General features: G+C 47.0%; 5 protein-coding genes and 2 long non-coding RNA genes across 10 annotated transcripts; 2 read left to right on the top strand and 5 right to left on the bottom strand.

The window, feature by feature from the left end:
- Positions 1-4: 4 nt before the first annotated feature.
- LOC136188469 (G patch domain and ankyrin repeat-containing protein 1 homolog) lies at positions 5-806 on the bottom strand. Its single transcript, XM_065976199.1, has 3 exons — positions 738-806; positions 563-675; positions 5-500 (listed from the first exon to the last, which is right to left on the bottom strand). The coding sequence occupies exons 1-3, from the start codon at positions 804-806 to the stop codon at positions 5-7; spliced, it is 678 nt and encodes a 225-aa protein (XP_065832271.1).
- LOC136188037 (tropomyosin beta chain-like) lies at positions 422-6,706 on the bottom strand. Of its 4 annotated transcripts, XR_010670087.1 has the most exons (15): positions 6,652-6,706; positions 6,222-6,288; positions 6,014-6,164; positions 5,882-5,963; positions 5,653-5,815; positions 5,431-5,544; positions 5,209-5,372; positions 4,827-5,159; positions 3,314-4,775; positions 1,263-2,705; positions 1,154-1,208; positions 1,050-1,103; positions 919-990; positions 738-858; positions 422-675 (listed from the first exon to the last, which is right to left on the bottom strand). XR_010670087.1 is itself a non-coding variant. In XM_065975762.1 (9 exons), exon 9 carries the CDS (start codon positions 2,702-2,704, stop codon positions 1,544-1,546), a length of 1,161 nt encoding a protein of 386 aa, XP_065831834.1. In that variant the 5' UTR covers position 2,705; positions 3,314-4,775; positions 4,827-5,159; positions 5,209-5,372; positions 5,431-5,544; positions 5,653-5,963; positions 6,014-6,164; positions 6,222-6,288; positions 6,652-6,706; the 3' UTR covers positions 1,259-1,543. The 4 variants fall into 4 exon arrangements, 1 of the variants encoding a protein (XP_065831834.1); XR_010670086.1 differs by having other exon boundaries at positions 5,653-5,963; XR_010670088.1 differs by having other exon boundaries at positions 3,314-4,772; positions 5,653-5,963.
- Positions 3,757-4,779, top strand: LOC136188466 (tropomyosin-like). The gene has a single exon (XM_065976198.1). The coding sequence runs from the start codon at positions 3,757-3,759 to the stop codon at positions 4,777-4,779; it is 1,023 nt and encodes a 340-aa protein (XP_065832270.1).
- A 4,201-nt stretch (positions 6,707-10,907) lies between the features above and the next one.
- On the bottom strand, positions 10,908-12,643 carry LOC136187908 (uncharacterized). Its single transcript, XM_065975623.1, has 5 exons — positions 12,469-12,643; positions 12,129-12,235; positions 12,052-12,072; positions 11,914-12,001; positions 10,908-11,863 (listed from the first exon to the last, which is right to left on the bottom strand). The coding sequence occupies exons 2-5, from the start codon at positions 12,226-12,228 to the stop codon at positions 10,969-10,971; spliced, it is 1,104 nt and encodes a 367-aa protein (XP_065831695.1). The 5' UTR covers positions 12,229-12,235; positions 12,469-12,643; the 3' UTR covers positions 10,908-10,968.
- Positions 12,644-12,937: 294 nt separating this feature from the next.
- LOC136188539 (uncharacterized) lies at positions 12,938-14,321 on the bottom strand. The gene is made up of 3 exons (XR_010670231.1): positions 14,154-14,321; positions 13,142-13,760; positions 12,938-13,081 (listed from the first exon to the last, which is right to left on the bottom strand). It is a non-coding gene; the product is annotated as an uncharacterized lncRNA (long non-coding RNA).
- Positions 14,322-15,431: 1,110 nt separating this feature from the next.
- LOC136188538 (uncharacterized) lies at positions 15,432-16,488 on the bottom strand. Its single transcript, XR_010670230.1, has 4 exons — positions 16,351-16,488; positions 16,027-16,290; positions 15,914-15,981; positions 15,432-15,855 (listed from the first exon to the last, which is right to left on the bottom strand). It is a non-coding gene; the product is annotated as an uncharacterized lncRNA (long non-coding RNA).
- On the top strand, positions 16,484-19,333 carry LOC136188537 (ninein-like). The gene is made up of 10 exons (XM_065976266.1): positions 16,484-16,612; positions 16,699-16,895; positions 16,951-17,044; positions 17,094-17,211; positions 17,268-17,342; positions 17,400-17,586; positions 17,648-17,830; positions 17,914-18,274; positions 18,327-18,719; positions 18,772-19,333. The coding sequence occupies exons 1-6, from the start codon at positions 16,563-16,565 to the stop codon at positions 17,442-17,444; spliced, it is 579 nt and encodes a 192-aa protein (XP_065832338.1). The 5' UTR covers positions 16,484-16,562; the 3' UTR covers positions 17,445-17,586; positions 17,648-17,830; positions 17,914-18,274; positions 18,327-18,719; positions 18,772-19,333.
- The last annotated feature ends 55 nt before the right edge of the window (positions 19,334-19,388 follow it).

The raw sequence follows: 19,388 nt of genomic DNA, 5'->3' as shown, positions 1-19,388 counted from the left end.
CGGCTCAGGCCGTGATTGAGCATAATCTTATAGGCAGGAGTCGATCAATGGTGCGGATAGTAGCTAGACGAAGCGGAAGTGGACAAAATAAATCGTCCTTTCGCGACGAAAACTGATGCAGCGTCGTCGTACGATGTCTCTGATGCGACGAATCTTTCACGTCCATCTCGCAGTCTTCACACCACACCACCGATAACGCTGAATTATCCATATCCATATCAAGAGAAGGAGTTTCTTCCGTCTCCTTCTCTTTTTCCTTGTCCTCCAATATCGCCACGACGTCGCTCCGATTTCCCAATCTAGCCAAATCGACCGCCGTGCGGCCTCGTCGATCGGATATACGCAGCGCTTCGCCGTCGCCGTCAAATGCGAGGAGGTAACACACGACGTGGGCGTGGCCACCGTAGGCGGCACACATGAGCGGCGTCCAAGCGAAGGCGTCCACGTCGCGAATGCTGCACGAACCGCTCGCAAGGGCCGACTCGATTTGTGGAAGAGAGCTTAGAAGGAGACGTAGAGGATGAGAAGTTGACTGCTCTTGTCAAGGTGATTGAGAAGTTGCCATTCGCTGATGAGACGATTCGATTCGGATTTGTAGATGTCGGCGCCGCGTTGGCCCGAACTGAGAAGCTTGTCCGCTTGCTGATACAAGGCAATCACTTGAGTGTGTATGGACTAAGAGAAGGAGAGAAACGGGGTCCATGATGGTGCGTAGATGTACTGATAAATTTTTTTACCTTGGAATTTTCTTCGAATGATTCGTAGACTTGCAAGGCTTCCTGTGCCGTAGCAAGGTTCTGTCTCATGTTGCGATGCGCTGAAAAACTCCCAAGCCTTTTGACTGATCCACTCCGTGGTCTATTTAGAAAATAATGCTAAATTCAGTCGTCGACTTTTTTTCTTTCTCTGTCTACGTACATCATCTTCGGTGTGACGTTTCTTCTTCTATGCTTCCATTTTCTTCTCATCTCTCACTTGCAGGGGAGCCGCCTAAACGAATTAACTCCATTAACTGCAAACCGAAAACAGACGCACAGACGGGACATCACCTTTTTGGGCGTGGTCACTTCGTCCTAAGAAATATTCCTCAAAATTCGTAATTCCTAAGTACAAAAAATGATACAAACACGCGAAAAATTCAATTTGAATTCACCAATTCGCTCGCAAACAGTTCTCTCGAGCTGATCAACAGTAAAACTGTCATCAACCTAAACAGAAAATAAAAGAAAAATTCAATAACTAATATTTTCGGTCTTTCGTACCTGAAGATGATTCCTCTCCTGATAATCCCCCTCCATGTCCCTCCCCAAAAAAATTGTCCCACGTTCCTCGATATTTCCCTTCTTGAGAATTGATCCACGTCCTTCCAGTAAAGTGTCAAAATTGCTGTCCCCGTAATTCCAACCGCTTCAGTCCACAACAATAAAAAATTAAGCTACGAGGATTTCAATGTTTCAATTAACAGCATTCGACAGACAACTCTCCTATAGCACTGTAAACAAGAACACAATTTTTTGACAGTGCTGTAGCTAAGCTATGACAGTCATTTAACTTCCTCTAGAGTCATTGCAATCCATTCAAAGGCAGCCTTCACGTCATCCTCTTTAACGGGTTTTTTAGTCTTTGGAGCAATCGTCGAATAGAGAAGAGAAAAGTCCAAGTCTTTGAGATCCACATTGGTGGGGTGAGCGATTTCATCGCGCTCGTAAATCAGGGTAGAAAAAATGTCGCCGTATGATGCAGCCCAGCTGGCGCCGTATGACTTTCCTCGCCACTCGGAGACGGCAGAGGCAAACTCTTGCTTGCTAACAGGCATGCTCTCGTTGTACCCCTTTGGCTCTGTAAGATGCCTTAGAAGAAATCCGTTGGCGCGAAACGGAACGATTTTATTTTCAAGAGATCTGATGACTTGGGCAGCCTTCACGACTTCGTAATTTGCCTCTAAGGGAATCAGTCTTTTCTCAACTTGTTCAAGTTTCGTCTTCTCCCCCGCTAGATCGTTCTTGACTTGTTCAAGATTCGTGTTCGCCGCCGCTAGATCTTTCTCCAATTTTTCAACTTTCGTCCATACTGCCCCTAATCTCTTTGTAACTAATTTGTCCAAGACGTCGTCACGCGTTTCTGAGATGTCAACGATTGCTTTCCTTTGTCTCTCTGTCTTTTGCTTAAGATGATCGATTGTTTTCTTCAGTTTCTCAACCACTTCTGTTTGTTCTCTACAGTCCCTTTGCTTCCTCTGTAGCTCCTTGCGCATTTCTTCCGCGCGTGCGTTTGCTCTCACAGCCCTGACATGCGCTCGAGTCACATTTGCGGACGCATATGCGAGCTGAGCCTCATATGATTTTGATTTGGCCGTCGTATCGCCGGAACGAAGCATAGTGATAACCCCGTTCTGAACTTCCTCTTTCTTCTCTTCGGCGTCCAGATTCTCTACCAGCCTCGAAATTTCGCTTTCCGAAGAAGACAGCTCGTCGATAAGCAAATCGAAACACAGCTGAACAGCTTTAACTATCTCCGAGAGCGACGATTGACAACGAATCAATTTGAGAGCTTCGTCTATCAAAGCCTCATCGCAATCGAACTTCTTGGCCTTTTGGAGAGAATCAGCCACCGCCTTGAGCAGTTTCTGAACGTTCTCGTCGACGTCCTCGCCTTGTATCTCTGCGATGACGTCTTGCGTTTTTTTAGGCTCAGCTTCTGCCATACTAAGTACCGTAAGAAGAAAAATCAGACACAGTTAATAAACACATTTTTTGGAAAGATCTTTTTTAATTAATAAAAAGTCATGCCCTCTTCTTTCCTAGGGATTGAGAGTACTCATTTTATGTATGGGCTAGAATCTACGCGCATGCGCTCGCGATACGCGCATTTCGTTACATCAGAGATTAGATAGGTTACATATACCGGTATAAACTTTCCAGCGCGCACCACGCCCCCCAAGCGCGGCCAGTGGGGTCTGGAAATCGAGGCTTTTGTCAACGTACAGACTACGTATACGCCCGCAGCACCAGAACAAAGAGCTGCTCTACTCCAAGTTACTTGGAGTAGAGTAGTCGTTGAGTTTCGCGAGTCACGTGATTTAAGGGACCCCTTTCGGGAAACGACGCTTTTAGCGCATGAGCGCAATTCGCTAGTTGCCGAAGGTCATCAAAGCGCCGCCGTCGACTAGTCTACTCGCCCTTTCCGGAGGATCAAACAGTGTAGCGACGTTCGTTGCGTGTTCGCGAGAAACTACATTGTAGTCATCGCTTGGGACGAATTTGTCAAAGTCGTACGCACGGCAAAAATAGCGACGGTCAAATGACACTCTTACTTTCGTTTTGAAAGCGGCGAGCAGGGACGAGTGTAGAGGCGAGCAGGGAGTCGAGCAGGGCGGTCCCTTGTTTATACGGGTTTCGTGTGACGTATGGCCTTTTACTGTATTGTCCACGTAAATAATGACTTTCGTTTTCGTTTGCTTTCTCGTCAAGTCCAAAACAAAAAAGATTTTAACCCCGACTACACGGACGAGGAAATAGACCAGCTTTTCGATCAGTGGGAGGTAAAGTTGCAGACGAATCCGGGACACGCTAAACCGGATATAGATTTTCTCAAAAGATGTTGAAGAGAAAACTTCTGGTATAAAATAATCAAAAGAGTGTTTTCAATAAAAAACGCTTATGTTTTATAGTCAAGAGCAGCCACTGCGTCCATCTTGCCGTTGCCATGAGGTCGAGTCACGTGTCAGCGCTCCACCAATGATCGCTTCGATTTCAGATGGAGGGCTCGTCTCTGAACGGGCTGTTTCAACGCATTCGACTGTCAGAAAAGGCCTTTCATGATCGCGCCGTGCAAATTCGAGCCCTGAACGAGCAGCTGCAGAAGAAACGGATCCAACATCAAGTTCAACGCAGCGAAACGCGACGCGCAAACGCGGACATCGATGAAATACGTCGACGAATCGACGCTCAAAACGTCGAACTAAAGTCGCGTCGAAGTCGAGTGGAAATCCTCGCCGCAGCCTTGGAGAAAACGACGAAGGAAAAGGCGAGAATCGACGCCGAAGTCGGCGTCGTGAAAAAACGCCGAAAAATTGCCCAATCCGATTTTCTCGTCGAAGCGACGCGCTTCGAGACGACGCACGGCTTGTCGGGCAGCGGTCGCGACGAACGCAACGCGGAACGAAAGCGGAAAATCGAAAAATCCTTGAAAAAAGTCCGAGACGAATTAGAGGAGAGAAAAACGCGCGAAAATCGTCTAGCAAACGCAATGGACATAGCGGCGACGACCGACGCGGAAATAGCCGATCTCAAATGGAAATCGATCGATATCGACGGAAATTTGCGTCAGAAGCGAAAATTGAATTCTGCGCTGGAGAGAGAAGCGATCGCACTGGAACGCGGCGACAGAGACGACGAATCAATGCGTCGGCTTCACTTCGAATGGGGACGGTGCGGCGACGACGAAAAGCGAATTGAGACGACGTGCGATACCCTACGAAAAGAATTGAAATCGTTGGAGGAAGCGCGGCGTCGAAATGATGAAAAGGAAGGCGAAAAGGAGGATTTTCAAAGCGATTCGAGACGGATTCGATACAGGCGTCGCAAGTCGGATGCCGTCTCGCCGCCGCCGCCGCCGGGATTCAGTTCGGCTTCAATGACGGGCGTAATTTGCTCTCGGTCGAGTCAACGTCCTTCTGATGACGTTCAAGACGAGGGGCCGGCTCAAGTGCGACGTAGAAAGCGCGGTCAGTCGACGTCGCAGACTTGTAAGAGAGTGAGATTCCAAGAGAGCTGCTGAAGAAATAATCGATGTTGTGTGTAAAAATAAAGAGTCTATGCGCATACTTGAATAAAATCTCGTCGCGCGGGCTCCTCCATCGTCTGTACCTACCTCCTAGGGCGCCTCTAGAGAGATCTCTTTCACCCCTACGACGTAAAACAAACGAACGAGAAAACCAAAAAAAACATGAAAAACGTTTGATTCCACAGAACCTCAAGTTTGAATCACGAGTTCAAACGGCAATGGAACTCTACTTGGCTTCAGGTAGATATACGGAACTTCAGCCTTCTTGTTCCTCTCATCGATTTCCGCTTCGATTCTCTTCAATTCAGCTTGAAATCCAGCAAAGGCTTTGAGAGTCTTCTCCTCTTTGAAATGACGTTAAAACCTAAAAAAACCTAAAAAATAATTATTGTAATTGAACGCCGTAGAGAGAGGCACACTCACTTCATCCTCACTAAAAGCTGCCAACGTCCACGTCGCAGCAATTTGAACAGACGCATCGTCTGCATGCCGTTTCGCAGCTCTCCACGACCTTCTCCGGCGTCATTTCGTCAATCAGCTGAAATCTCAATTTCGATAAGAATGTGTCGAACAGAAGACATCATCCACTAAAATAATAAAAAATTAATATATTCTTCAGTTCTTCTAGCTTATCGTCATGCATACCTTGAGATACCAATACTTTCCCTTATGCGTAATCCGTGCTTTTGGCTTTGCCATATTGATGCTGATTCAATCTCGCCACTCTTATGGCCGGATCAATTACAATGATAACAGCTCCTAAAGAAAAAATTTTTTTTCTTTGCCAACCCCGCCTACAACTAGATTATTGCTTTCGGAATTCTCTCACTTTAAAGCCTTTCGATTTACTGGTGTACGTGTTTATACCTATTGAGAAGAGTGCCAGAATTGCGGCGAAGACATCTGCAGACGGAGCGACCGTGATGAGAACGTTATCGTCTTGTACGACTCCGAGCGATTCAAATTCCCGCTTAAGATAGGCAATACGGTAAAGCAGATCGCGATAGGACAGGCGATCTTCACCAATTGCCTGTGGATAAAGAGAAAAGATGATGCAATTTAGTCCAGGTTCGTCGAAAGGTCGCGAAGGCCTAACTCCTTTCATCGATCCTCGCTCTTCCTATGCGTTTGTCCCTTCACGCTCACGAGCCTCGCTTACACTCTCTTCCAACCAGCCCCTTAGTTAAAGAAAATTTAAAATAGTTAATGGCTCAAAATTAGACTGTACCTTCTGACACTGACCCATCTTCTCGCTCAATCCCCTCCCTACACAACACACGGGAACCAAAGCCCCTACAACACCTAAAACTACACTGCACTTATCTGATAGCACTCCCCAAATAAGTCCTAGGGAACGAGATCAAACTAATGAATGGGAACTAAGAGAATAAATAAATAATTATATAATATCCCTTGTTCCCCCTAAAAAAACGTACCTGAAGAACTCCAATGGGTACTAAACTTTCTCCCCTACACGCGGACGTCTCCAAAAAAACTCCTTGCCTAAAAAACACCCTAAAAAACCGAAAAACCGCGTGAACCTCCCCACAGAGGAGACAATGAGCCTGGGGCAGAAAGGTAAGAAAACCATGAACAGCGATACACACTATCCCCCAACCGCGTAGTGTAGGACGCTCGTTTGCGCGAGAATCGCAAAAACGACGCCCTTTCTCCCCTTCGGGCACCCAACTTCCACCGCGCAACGTGAACAGCCCCTCGAATGCACCCAAAACTTCGACGCGAAGCGTTCGGACTCCAAAAACTCGCGTGGGAAGCAAGGGACAGGAGTAATAAAATCCTTCGAACGCGTCCGGACCCCCAAACAGAAACGCGCGCGATAAAACGACACATAAATAGATAATTTACCTTTCGCGACACTCGGATCCTTCCTCCTTTGTCCCATTCGTCCCCTTTTGAGCCGTTTTGAGTCGTTTGGCGAGCCGATGACTGAAAAGGCGTTACCTGTATAGGCGTAACCCCGTATCGTCGCCGCACGATTTTCAAAAAATCTCCGCGAAATGTACAAAGAATTTTTTCTTACATTATCAAATACTTAAAACACTATTCCCTCAACACCATCCAACGCATAGAAAACAGCTGAAGGACTCCCCGAAGCGAAAGCACCGACATACCGGGAAACACGATTTCATGACGTCTAACCCCAAATACGCCAACGAGACCCTACACCCAAATTAAAGTACACAAAATTCTCTACCAAACACCATCAAAACAATTGCCAATCCCCCTAATCTACTATATTAGATTAAGGGTATAAGTTAAGGGTTTCCAAAACACGAATTTATTAATAACAAATCGACATTACATCCAATGACGTCACACACACAGCCATAGATAGAACTCGACGAGCTCTTTCGAACGATATATGGCACGACCGCAACGGACCCAACACAACGTTAATCCCGCAACTTATTAGTTTTGAGGCCCCTTTTGGAAAACTAAAATTCGGCCTAATTTCGCAGGGATTGCTCGAGGGCACTCGAGATTTTTTCAGGAAGGGAAACCTACCGTAGAATTGTTCCCTGCCACCCCTCTAACGGATTCTCATAACTCCCTAGCAACTAAAATTGAAAAAAGAATTTCCCCACCACTAAGCCTTTCAAATGGCTTTAGTTTGGGTCCAGTAGCATTAATCCAACCATAACTCTCCCTTTCCAGTAAACCCTTGTCAAGGAACCCCTGGGCCCTACCGTTGCCATGGTTACAGGGGATTTTCTAAAATCCGGTTTATCAACCCCTACTGCTCAACAATTCTTCCTGGGCCCCTACAAACCGCAAAAATAACATAGAACCCCACTCCTACCCCTAATCGAATCGCTCTAGCTAAATAAGACTAAAAATAACCGAATAAAATAACCGAATAAAATAAAAATAACAGAATAACTTAGAACAAACCTATACCTTATTTACACTGATCCTCTCCTCGCTCCTCCCTTCCTGCTCGATCATCCATCATCTCCCTATGCGCTCGCTGTCCCTCTCCTCTCCTTTCCAACAGGGTATCCCTGGCTCAATAAAAATACCTTCGCAACCCGGATGCGCAAACACATAGGTAGCAGCACACAGGTGAAAACAAATTCGCTATTCGCTACAGTAGTAGGACTCTTACAATTCAGACCAGATACAAAAAGAACACCGAAAATGAGTACGAGTGACTCGTTCCTCCTGCCCCTATTTCAGCAATGGCTTGATAACATAATCTAAAAGGTATTGATCATGCGCAACTTGCAGGGCCACGGGCACCTGAGTATGGAGCACTTCTGGATGCCAGGCCTCTTTCCGGTTGAGGTTTACTGGATATTTCTTCTCCCAAGCCAATCCAGACATTTCAAAATCAATCAATGCAATGCTTTTATCTTCTCGGACCATGATATTACGAGGATGCAAATCGCCGTGGACCATTTTCAGTGAGTGTAGCAATCGACAGCACGCTTCAATTTCATCTAAAACCTTCAGCTTATCTTCAAAGGTGACATTTCCTTTAACAAATTGATCCAACGGTTGGCCAGGCGTAACGGACATAACAGCCACTTCTACTCTACTATATTCATTGCCCATTGTCAGTGTTCTGCGCAGGATATTAAGAGTGTGGGTTCCTAAAAATTTTTTGGGGGGCGTGGCTAGCAAAGTCCATTTTCCTGCATTCTGGGAGAATTTTTAGGTGTAACATATTATATGCACTGACAGTACTAGTGACTACAATCGACTATTGTCCTAATGGTAATCTACTTTCTAGAAATTCGTCTCTTCTTTTTCTTCGCCCAGATATCCACAGCTCTCTTCGCGTCGAATTCTTCTAACTTTGGACCCTCGATCGCTATTCGCAAAAGGCTGTCGAGCGTTTTCTCAAGCATACGATTCCGAACACGCGTTTTTATAATCTTAAGTTGTGAAAAAGTGCGTTCAACATCCGCCGTGTGAATTGGAACGACGCGACATATTTTCCCCATCGCCGTCATATTTGGGTAGACAGTGGCGGCAAAAGCGTTTGATGAAAGATCAGCAATAACGCTCTCTAGAGAAGCTGCTTCCTTGCTTTCACTGACAGAATCCGAAAGGAATTGGCGAAAACTCGACCATTCTTCAAGGCATTGTTGTACGTCGCCTACAACTCCTGCACCCTCAAACTGCGTTGCCAATCGTTCAATTTCAGTGTTACCGTACTGAAGGTAACATTCATCGATTGGTTTGGGCAGCTTTTTAGGGTTGAAAACGTCAAAGGCAGCAATGACAGTTTTGTCATCAAATCGCGTTGTAATGTTGTCGATCACCTTCTCAAGAAATGGCCTTTTAATGCTTTGAGCAAAGTACTCTTCACCTTGATTAGCTGGCATAGTAATCGAAATACCTGACTTTCGCATTTTTTCGATAAATCTGGAAGGCTTGCCAAGTTCAAGCCATCGGACGTCTTCAGCTGCGTTAGGGATGTCAAAGTAGAAGATAGCATTCTCGGTATAATGCTGTAGTCGCAATTGCTGTACTGGAAGCATTTCGACCGATAAGAAATATGCGGAAGGCAGTCACACATCAGCATCATTGTAGCAATGAAGCGAAATTCACTTACAAGCTTGCACAAACCCATAGCTTTGGCGTCTCCGCGTTCTTCTCCTTCGCGTTGGAGGCTAACGACAATTGAAGCAAAAGAATCTTTGAGCCTGTTAACGCTACGGTCGACGCTCAACCACCTTGTCTCGCATGGAGCAATCAGGCGGCCCTTTTCACGTAACAGAGACTGGACAGCCTGCAATCCTGCAGTGCGAACCGCACTATTATCGAAGAAGTCAAATATTTGACGAAGAATACGAGAGAAAATTTTGACGTACGGAACTGATTTTCCCGCTTGAGTTGAGGCCAAGTTAAGTCTGTGAGCGGCGCAATGTACGCCCAACACCGACGGAGAAACTTCTTTTATTCTTGTAACAACGCCTTTCCGGCAACCAACCATTGTTGCTGCCCCGTCCGTGCCAATGCCTCTGAGTTTACCGATGTCTAGGTTAGCTTGCCTCAAAAACTCAAACACTCGGGCAGCAATTGTTTCAGCGCTAGCAGTTATCCGTCGGTCTTGATCTTTGCTTTCGTCTCCCGGTTGTAGTAAGTCCATGACTTTCAAGAAATGGCACTTCAACTCGCCAGACTTATCTAAGAAACGACCATGAATAGCCAGCTGTTCTGTTATAGTGCAGTCTGTCGTCTCGTCTATCATAATGGAGAAATGCTTGCTTTCTCTCATTTCCTTTAGGATTTCATCTTCTATCGATTCTGATATGGCAAATATCATTTCCTGGATAGATCTGTCACTCGTGTAAAGAGCGTTTCTAGCAATGCTAATTTCTTCCTTAACGTTGACTTCGAATAGTTGAAGCAAATCGAGTAACGGCTCAAAGTTTGTCGTGTGGGGTATTCTCTGCTTTGCAAGGAAGTATAGGCTTGCAAAAGCCTGCTCCATACCTTTTGATGGCAGAGCAGGATTAATTGTAGCAGGTATAATACGGTTTGTCTCCTGAGCTTTCTCGTGTCTCAGACATTCACGGTGAGCCGCGCACTTCTCGTGACGAATTACGCTCTCAAGTCGCAGGCGCGTGCACGGCTCTTTATTCCAAGTCGTTCTGTTATACGGCTTCTTATCGTACTTCTTACACCACAAGCAAATCATTCCTTGCCTTTCGGCATCGTAGCGCAACCAAGGACGGCCAGTGATCCATTCAACATGAAAACTTTTGGAATGCTTGCTGCTTGCACTAGTGCTCTTGGAGTGAGTGCTCTTGGTGTGCGGTCGTGCGGAGACGTCCGGCGAACCTTGATCGCTGTCTTCGCCGGACGCAGCATCAGAGATTTCGTCGTCAGCGTCAGAAATTTCGTCGTCACTTGGTTTCGCACTCTTTTCATAAATGGCAGCCTCAGCTTCTTCTTCACTGAGTTCAACGCAAGCTTTTTTCGTTGGAGACGGGGTACTCGAAGCAGACGAAGGGCTAGCGCGAGCGAAATACTTCAAGAGAGACATCGTCGTAAGGAACGAAGAAACTATATACGGGAAAAACTTTATAATCTAATATCAATCTGTATAGGGAAAAAAGAGATCACAAAAGAACAATATCAAACATGCGCTCTAAAACATCGTAAGCACTGAGGGGCGGACAAATTTAGTGAGGGGCGAAGGGCTTCGAGTCAGGGTCCACCCGCCCCGCGCCGCCCCTCGTGGGCAGAACCCTGCATTGTTGAAACGCCGTAAAGTTCCGGCGCATAACCCTTTTTGCGGCAAAAATCATGAACAGCCGAGCCATATTTGAACTCAGAAGGAACAAATTTGACGACAAATGACTGACTTCGAGCGGTGGCCTGATACGTCGTATTCCGAATGTGTTTAGTGAAGACTAGCCTTTCTTCCTTGTCAGTGTCCCTGAACTTGAATTGCAGAGGAAGAGGCAGAAGAAATTTTACGTCTGGAGAATTTTCAACTGACAATACAAGTGAGTGCAGGCGGCGAAGAATCTTCTCAAAATCAGAGTAGAGACGAAAGATGGGAGAAAGTTGTGAGATGGAAACTCTCAGTTCTCCTGCCGTCGGCACAGAGCATGCCCCAAAGATTTGACAATTAGCGTCACTGCTGATAGTGAGAAGAATGCAAGGAAAGCCGCAGTGCAACTCATCCGGTAGTGCAGACCTTCGTGCAGCAACGTATCCACCAATAACTTGGGTCAAAGGGTTTCCCGTCCCTTGCTCTACCTTGAGCTCTCCCAGAAGCCTTGCAAACTCTAGCTTAAATCTTGAGAAAACAGCAACATCAACTTGCGTTGTTCTGTCGTGATAGTAAGTCTTTGGACCAATTACAGTCATCCCAGGGAAGATCGCCTGTAACGCTGCGACGATGTATTCAGATTCCCGTTGATAGGGCGAGCTTCCAAAGTATTCGGCAATTTGATGGAATTCTGGAAGACTGTCATCGCTGTCCAATTCTCTTTCAGAAAAGCTGTAGAAGAACGTGGCGGGAATGTCAAATTGGTTTTGGCGGAGAAAGGTGTTTGAATACTCGCGGCTCCTTGCAATTGCATTCACGTTAACCCTAAAGTACTCTTCATTAGCAAAATATGCCCGTGCAATACAAATGATTACGCTTTCTCCTTCAAAATGTCACCCTCGGACTCATCTCCGTCAGAGGACACTTCCTCTTCGTAGTCATTCAAATGGCGTGGCCTTTTAGCTGCGCAAAAAAATAGCAAAGCTAGCAAATAGCAGAACGTCGTCATATACCATCACGTTTTGGCCTTTGACCTTAAAAAAAAAATGACGCTATTTTTGTCATCCAAAAAGAACACCATTAAACTAACCTAGCTCCAAAAGATCCTTCAATTTTTTTCTAGTGCTCTCATCGAAGGGAGCCAACGTCTCTAACTGTTCGATAACTTTTACAACATTGACATCGGCCATTGAAGATCTAGACAGAAGTCAATAATGGAGCCTCCCAAGTCGGCAGTGCGGCGAAGAAACCGCTGACCCGCCCGGGCCCGGCGACCCAACAAGGGCCCCCACCTAAAGTCGGACACGATACCCGATCGAGCACCAGATCCGACCTAATCCATCGCGATCGCATTCGCAGCGAGGAAGGGGCAACCGACGAAAAAGGACAAAAGAGCAATCGATCGATCGATCGAAGAGAACCGCACTTACTTGGTCACGGCAGAGGAGAGAACGACTTTTCGAGACAGTCGAGCTGGGGCAGAGTCGGTATGAGCTCAAGTCAGCTGCTCCGACTAGCTCTCGAAGGTAGCCGATAACGTCTGCGTCTATGCTCAGAGTCGATTCGTCTGCGGAACGTTACGAGGGCGTCACCGTTACGTAACAGGAAGGACCGAAAAAGGAAACGCCTTTCCTTAGCAACAGTTGCTATGCCCGGGGTACCCCTTAAGGTTATTGCCAAAGAGCTGAACATGAATGAGGAGGAATTGATGGACGATATTACGATGGATACAACTTGGGTGATGATAATCTCCCTGCCACTCAAGTGTATCATCCACATTCAGTCAACCAGTTTTTACATATATCGATTATATTTATTCGAAGAATTAAAACGCAGCGTGCGTTAACACACCGAATATTTCTCCTCCGCTCGCTTATTCGGTGACGAGATAGAGCATTCGTTTTGGAATGGGCATCCGATCACGTGACAAGGCGCTCGTTGAATCGCCTTACCTGATATAATCAAATGAAATTGAAAAAATGATTAATGAATTTGGACGTGAGTTTGGACAAGATGTTACCGTCACAGAGAACACTGACGTTCCTGGCGAAGACCATAATGAAGTTAGACTTAGCGTCAAAAAAGGAGAAATTCCTCGCTTACGCAATCTTCCTGCTATATGTGCATCTGAAAAATCAAAACCTGACTTTGTTGTCATATATTGTGAGGTGCCGGTTATGGTCATAGAATTGCAGTCTCCCTGCAAATTCGAGAATGCAATCAAGCAAACGTACCTGTATGTTTTTGATCATCTTCGTCTCCTGCGCAATATCAGCACGACTTTCAAGACGTGGAGTGGTTACCTTTATGCGAAGCCTTCCAAACGTCACAACTGCCCTGAGAAGGAAGTCAAGGGTTGCGTAACCCGCGTTGATATCAAGTGGAATGATGAAGAATTAGCATTTGAAGTGACTTTTAATAGATCTTGATCGACAAGACGAAACTCGACGACGAGAACCTGAAGAAAGTCTATCGCGAAGTGGAAATCATGAAGAAGATTCGACACGCAAATTTCAGAATAAATTTTCTCTTTGGAAAAAGCGTACGAATCAATGCCGCAAGTCTCCCACTCTTCTGGGTACTTCTTAAATTGCAGTAGGCTTTCATTATGAACAGCGATGAACGTTCCATCTGATCCTCCGGCTCCGGAAACAGTAGGACGCGAGAGTGGAAAAGCGAACGTTTGTCGCTTGGGAATATAGTGGCTCATTTTCAATTCACCCTAATAAAAAAAAAAGAGACATCAAAAATTGTCCGAGAAAGATAGTATTTATAGGTCAAAAACTATCGTTACGAATTCACTTAGGGAGTATAGCAAAAACGACGGCACACTCGAAAGACCTGTTCACATGACTTAATACGCTGACGCTGGATGGACGCATGCGCAAGCCCAGCGAAAGCTGATGTAAACAGGCCTGAAATTGAATTGTCTGGGAAGGAGCTTACAACGGTGACTATTGCGTCATGAATGACCGTGCGCCTAGAAAGGGGCCCCACCAACTGGCTCGCCGGACAGCAAGCCAGGTAGTGACCAAAAAACGCGACCGGGTGCCCGCGACCCGCACGAACGACGCGCGCGGCGAATTCAAAGCTGGCATAGAGCCTACAAACGTACTTGTGTAGGAGAATACAAACTGACGAACGGAGTAGCGGATGTCGATTGTACGCAACTTCGGGGGGCGATCGGCACAGCACGACACACAAAGAAGCGCAAAGAACACACCGCTTAGGAGAATACGGGATAGTCTATAGACGTCACAAAGCCCACGTACCCGTATTTCAGGCAGGATAAAGGCAGTATCTGTTTGCTAGAAAGAGTCTAATTAATTAATTAACTTTATATATTTATTCGAATGCATCACGTGTTTATTTTTTATAGATTCCTGATGATGATGCTCCTTTGGAAGGCGATTTTGTAAGTGTGACTGCACGTGCTATTCGGTCCTACTTGGGAGAGGCTCCGCCCATGCCTTTGCTCATGTCCGTTTTTTACTACGGCCGTGCTGTTGATATCAACGCGAAAAATTGGGGAATCCGTGAGAAGGGAGAGAGAGATGAAGGAGTCGAATGACGGCAATAAGAAGACAGAGAAAAGAGAAGATAGGGAAATCGATTATTCGGAGTCACGTGTTTGAACATTATGTGTGTGTTTACACTACTACCCAATTACGTAGTCGTGACGTAATCTATTTGACGCGCGCAATTTTATCGAGAGGTGGCTCGCGGTCGATGGAACACTACCAAGCGACAGCGACGCCAATTCCCGCGTCGGAAGAAATGAAACTATCGACTCCGCTGTCCGTTCAAGTAGCGGGACCCCGACCGGGAGTCCACGACGATCCGGAATCGATGCCGAGCCTCCTCGATCCGGACGACGCGTCGGCTCCGAACGCGCCGACGCACTTCGCCGCACAGGCGCAGGACGTCATCTACTACCAACCGAACGAAATCTACGTAACGGGCAATGCGCAGGCTCCCATTGCCGCGACGACGGGCGGAGTACACGTCACACAGGGCTTCGTCCAATCGGCGCCCGCCATCACTCAACCGGCTTCGGCCGGCGGATTGACGCTTCCTGGCGGCATAGTCATGATGAACGCGATGCCGCGCGTTCCCATATCCACGGAAATTTACAAAGAGGAGCCTCTTTACGTCAACGCCAAGCAGTATAATCGAATTTTGAAGAGGAGGCAAGCGCGCGCTAAATTGGAAGCGGAGGGAAAATTGCCTAAGAAGAGAAAAGTGCGTCGTTGACATCCCAAAGCGCCGAACAATGCGTTGTGTTAAATTCGAATTTCTTCTTTTGAGTCTGAGTTTTAATCAATTAATTAATTAATTATGAATTAATTTACCGTCATCCACTAGTAATTCATCGTTTTTGCGCTAGAGGGCCTTGAAGGAACTTTCTTTCTTTTAATTAAAGCTTGTCACACATACTACTTAATTAGACTGTAGACACTACAGTCAACAAAGCATTTCTCTTCATTTTCTTGATTGGGATCACGCAGACACACTTCTTCAGCTGCAAATTCAGGCAAGGACGCTTCTCGCAACAGTGCACTCATTGACTCTGAAAAGAGGTAAGTTGCTTGTTCCTGCCTTTCAAATTTGTGAGCTCGCAGAGCGCCAATCAAGTGCGTTGCAGCACCAGACTGCAAAGGCAGTTTAACTGCACTTGACGTCTGAGAATCAATAGCAGCTAAGATCTCATCAAACACCGTTGCCGGCATCTGATTTTTGATCTGATCAAAAAACTCCTTTCGCTTTCTCGTCACGCAAGTGTCTGCGCCCAAAGAGTAAGGCGCTGCTGGGTATCTCTAAGCACATACATCCTGTACTCAGGTGATCGCTAATTTATAACTCCCGTAATCTCACGTTTCCTTGCGTGACCTTCTCATTTGTCTTTGTCCCGCAATAGGGCCAACTGTCCAAAGCACTCTTGCCTAAACAACCCAATAAATAGATTAATTTCTGTCCGATAAGCTTGCCTCCTCCAATTTCAACCAAATCGGAAACTCTGACGGAAGGCGAGGACGATTGCGTTGACGATACAACACAGAAGAAGAACAAAGTAGATGTGTCCGCTTTCGCTGTTACGTGTGGAGATCCCCTCGCAAAGAGAGCACACTTGCCATAGCGAACTTGCCACCATTCGTAATTGTACGTCCATTCGTCTGCCTCATCTGTTTCGCAGGTTAGACGCCAAACTGAGTCTGCTTGTCTTTCTTTCTGGATGCGAGGAAAAGGAAAGCCTGAAGCAGAAACCGATTCATCTCGGGCAACTACTTTTGCCCAACAGTAAGCATAACCACCATCGAGTTTCGGTCTTTTGGCCGACATAAGCCGTTGCATGACTGAATCGAAGGTTCGAGAACGCAATAGCCCCGGATAACTCGCTGAATAAAGACTGATAGACTGGCAGATAGACTGAGAGTTTTTGGGTATCCGGGATTTCGAATAAGCTGGACGTCCCGGAATAGCTTTCCTCCTTTGAATTCCTCTCGTCTTGTTTACGGTCTTTCCGATGTCTCGAGCGACAGCGACGAAATCTAAGTCAAAGGCAACTGTTCAGAGGTAATATTCGATCTGCTTAGAACGGCAGAGAATCGCGGAGACCGAAAAAACGACGCAATCGAGTCCTAAACTCGCTCTTACCGCAGTTATACCGAACTCAAACGGCAAGCGCAAGAACTCTCTCGCAAAAACGCGTCTCTTCGCGACGCCGTGACCGAGTTGACGCAAAGGGAGAGGCAGTACGCCGATCTCCTCGAGAAAACGCAGACGGCTCTAAAAGAACAATACGGCGAAAACGTCAATCTAACGGAGATGAACGAGCAACTTCAAATCGAAATACGCTGTATAAAGAATGGGGAAAATTGAAAATTCGACAGTAGTTTTTTTTTCTTTTTCAGCTCTTCTTAGTGAGGAAGAGTCAAGGCATGTCTCCGAAATTAACTCTCTTGTTCAAAGTCACGAGGAAACTTTGGCCGCCGTGACGAAAGAGAGGTGAGGTGAAAATTTGATATACGTACTTTTTATCATTTTTTATTGACAGGAATTTTATTGAAGCGAAGATGCTTGAGAGTGGATTAGATCCAATGACAGGGCAGCAGATCGGGCCTCTGACTCCCGAAGGACAAAGAGAAATTGAGAAGATGACGGAAGGCAGCTCGGTTAGAGACTTGGAGCTCCAATTGTTTTGGACATATATCTTTCTCCCCTCTCACAGGACTTTTTCGGCAAATCGTCGGAGTCAATGAATAATTGTACGTCTAAATTGAGGACGCTCATTTCAAAGGCACAGGTAAGCGAAGCAGTTTGAAACAAATTGATTTATTGCATCTACCTCTACTGCGTATAGAAAGCGAATGAGATGGCAAGAATCGATACAGCTGCCTATGCTTAGTCAGCAAGTGGGCTCAGCCCTAGCTAAAGACCATAGATATACTCTGGATAGACGTTGGTAAAGAACAAGCGCACTATTATAGTACTCTTTTTGACCCGCAGTGACTTTGCGCAAGCGCAGCCGTCTCTCGTTCCAATTCGATGTAACAATGAATATTTGTGGTTATATATGTGACTATTAATATTCACGATGAACATTCGTAGTGACTTACTGCACTACCAATATTTACGGTGAATATCAATAGTGACGTATGTGACCACAAATATGTAACCATCTCCCCTTCGCGCAAATGGCGATGAATTGGATTCGAGGCCTTCTCGACGATCGGCGAGCGGCCAAAACGGCATTTCGTCGCCGGGTGGGTCCCCCACCGAGGGACGCTCTTGGTCAGTTCCCTTTCTAGTCACGCAACCTCGCGGGGAGACAAAAAAAGCAGAACGACGTCTCCTTCGTTTCCTTCGTTTTGCAGGCGCGATTCACCTTCGACGGCTACAACATGCCGCCGGACGATCGCGAAGCGAAAGAAGATGCTCCCCGTTTTCTGCGACGCGCCCGTCGGAAATCGTCGAACGCTTCGCCGAAGCGACGATATTCGCGCGCGCGCGCGCGCGACGTCTCGTAGTTGCTCGTCGCCGAAATTCGCCGTCACGCCGTCCATCCGCAGACGCAAGTGGCGAGCGATCAGCTGGCGCGATTTCTCGAGAATCGAGCACCGGATGGAACATGCTGAACACGGTGAACCTGCTCGTCGCCTGCGGCGGATCGGTCAGCCGCTGCACCATCAACTAGAGCGCCTTTTCGAACGACTCGCATCGTACGGCCAACGTGAGGTAAATGAAAAGTCAGATAGTGCATGCTAGCGCTGACTGGGCTTGTTCTTAGAGAGTTTTTGCGGCTTGGTGATCCGCTCAATTGTCGAGTCGACAAGCTCGTCTCCGTCGCTCTCAAACATCGCGATTCTCTCGACGAAATCGATTTGGCGCAAGTGTCGCCGAATCTACAGGCAAACCGGTCGACGTCACGCGCATCCAATCGCTCGTCTCCATAACGACGCCGCGCGACGGCGGCTTTCACGGACCCCACTCGACGCCGTCGTTCGTCGAATTCGACCATGACGTGCGAAGGATACGGCTATCTCTACGTGCCGTCGATAACGCCAATAGCGACGTCGTCGACGTCGTCGTCGTCGTCGAACGGAAACGCCGTTTCCGCTTACGTCGGAACGCGAACGGGACAGCGACGAATATCGCAACTCGTCGTCTGGGACCGACTCGTGTAATGGAAGAGACGATCAGCGCGAGCACCGTTCTATGTCTCTATTTATTAGGACCGTGCTATACGGGCAGTTTTCAAGCTCCTTGTATCGAATTTCTTAGCAATGGACGGCGAACTCAAGTGCGTCGCAAGGGAGACTCCGACGCCGACCTACGAGTGAATGTACGGCTCGCGAAAGTCGCCGCTAACGCCAGCGGATCGCATATACGCCGATTCGAACCGGAACGCGCTCGTCTTCGCTCCGTTCACACCGCTTGCCGGAATATATACACCACCTGCCGGCGGAGTACGTACCACTTGCCGTAATATACACACCGCCTGCAGGCGGAGTACGTACACTGCCTTCCGGAATATATACACCGTTGTAGCCGTTGTAGTCGTTGTAGGCGTTGTAGGCGTTGTAGTAGCTGTAGCCTTTGTAGCCGTTGTAGCCGTCGTAGCCGTTATAGCCGTTGTAGTCGTGGTGTAGTCGTTGTAGTCATTGTAGTCGTTGTAGTCATTGTAGCCGTTGTAGTCGTTGTAGTCGTTGTAATAGTTGTTGTAGTTGTAGCCGTTGTAGCCGTTGTAGTTTCTTGCCGGAATAATATATACACCGCCTGCCGGCGGAGTACGTACGCGCCTGCCGGTATACACCACCTGCCGGCGGCGTCATCGCCGCAATCTAATTAC

Source organism: Oscarella lobularis, chromosome 6 (assembly GCF_947507565.1).
Source record: "Oscarella lobularis chromosome 6, ooOscLobu1.1, whole genome shotgun sequence".
Classification (NCBI taxonomy): domain Eukaryota; kingdom Metazoa; phylum Porifera; class Homoscleromorpha; order Homosclerophorida; family Oscarellidae; genus Oscarella; species Oscarella lobularis.
The sequence above is the reverse complement of the archived record's forward strand: the minus strand, read 5'-3'. Positions and strand labels throughout refer to the sequence as shown.

What these genes read in the sequence shown, in the direction of transcription:
- LOC136188469 (XM_065976199.1), bottom strand. Translation starts at nt 806, where the DNA reads ATGAGACAGAACCTTGCTACGGCACAGGAAGCCTTGCAAGTCTACGAA. An exon ending in CATTCGAAGAAAATTCCAAG is followed by an intron (nt 676 to 737) that starts GTAAAAAAATTT and finishes TCCTTCTCTTAG; the next exon opens with TCCATACACACTCAAGTGAT. An exon ending in AATCGTCTCATCAGCGAATG is followed by an intron (nt 501 to 562) that starts GCAACTTCTCAA and finishes TCTCCTTCTAAG; the next exon opens with CTCTCTTCCACAAATCGAGT.
- LOC136188037 (XM_065975762.1), bottom strand. Translation starts at nt 2,704, where the DNA reads ATGGCAGAAGCTGAGCCTAAAAAAACGCAAGACGTCATCGCAGAGATA.
- LOC136188466 (XM_065976198.1), top strand. Translation starts at nt 3,757, where the DNA reads ATGGAGGGCTCGTCTCTGAACGGGCTGTTTCAACGCATTCGACTGTCA.
- LOC136187908 (XM_065975623.1), bottom strand. Translation starts at nt 12,228, where the DNA reads ATGGCCGATGTCAATGTTGTAAAAGTTATCGAACAGTTAGAGACGTTG. An exon ending in GAAGGATCTTTTGGAGCTAG is followed by an intron (nt 12,073 to 12,128) that starts GTTAGTTTAATG and finishes TTTTTTTTTAAG; the next exon opens with GTCAAAGGCCAAAACGTGAT. An exon ending in TCAAAGGCCAAAACGTGATG is followed by an intron (nt 12,002 to 12,051) that starts GTATATGACGAC and finishes TTTTTTGCGCAG; the next exon opens with CTAAAAGGCCACGCCATTTG.
- LOC136188537 (XM_065976266.1), top strand. Translation starts at nt 16,563, where the DNA reads ATGTCTCGAGCGACAGCGACGAAATCTAAGTCAAAGGCAACTGTTCAG. An exon ending in ACTTCAAATCGAAATACGCT is followed by an intron (nt 16,896 to 16,950) that starts GTATAAAGAATG and finishes TTTCTTTTTCAG; the next exon opens with CTCTTCTTAGTGAGGAAGAG. An exon ending in GCCGCCGTGACGAAAGAGAG is followed by an intron (nt 17,045 to 17,093) that starts GTGAGGTGAAAA and finishes TTTTATTGACAG; the next exon opens with GAATTTTATTGAAGCGAAGA.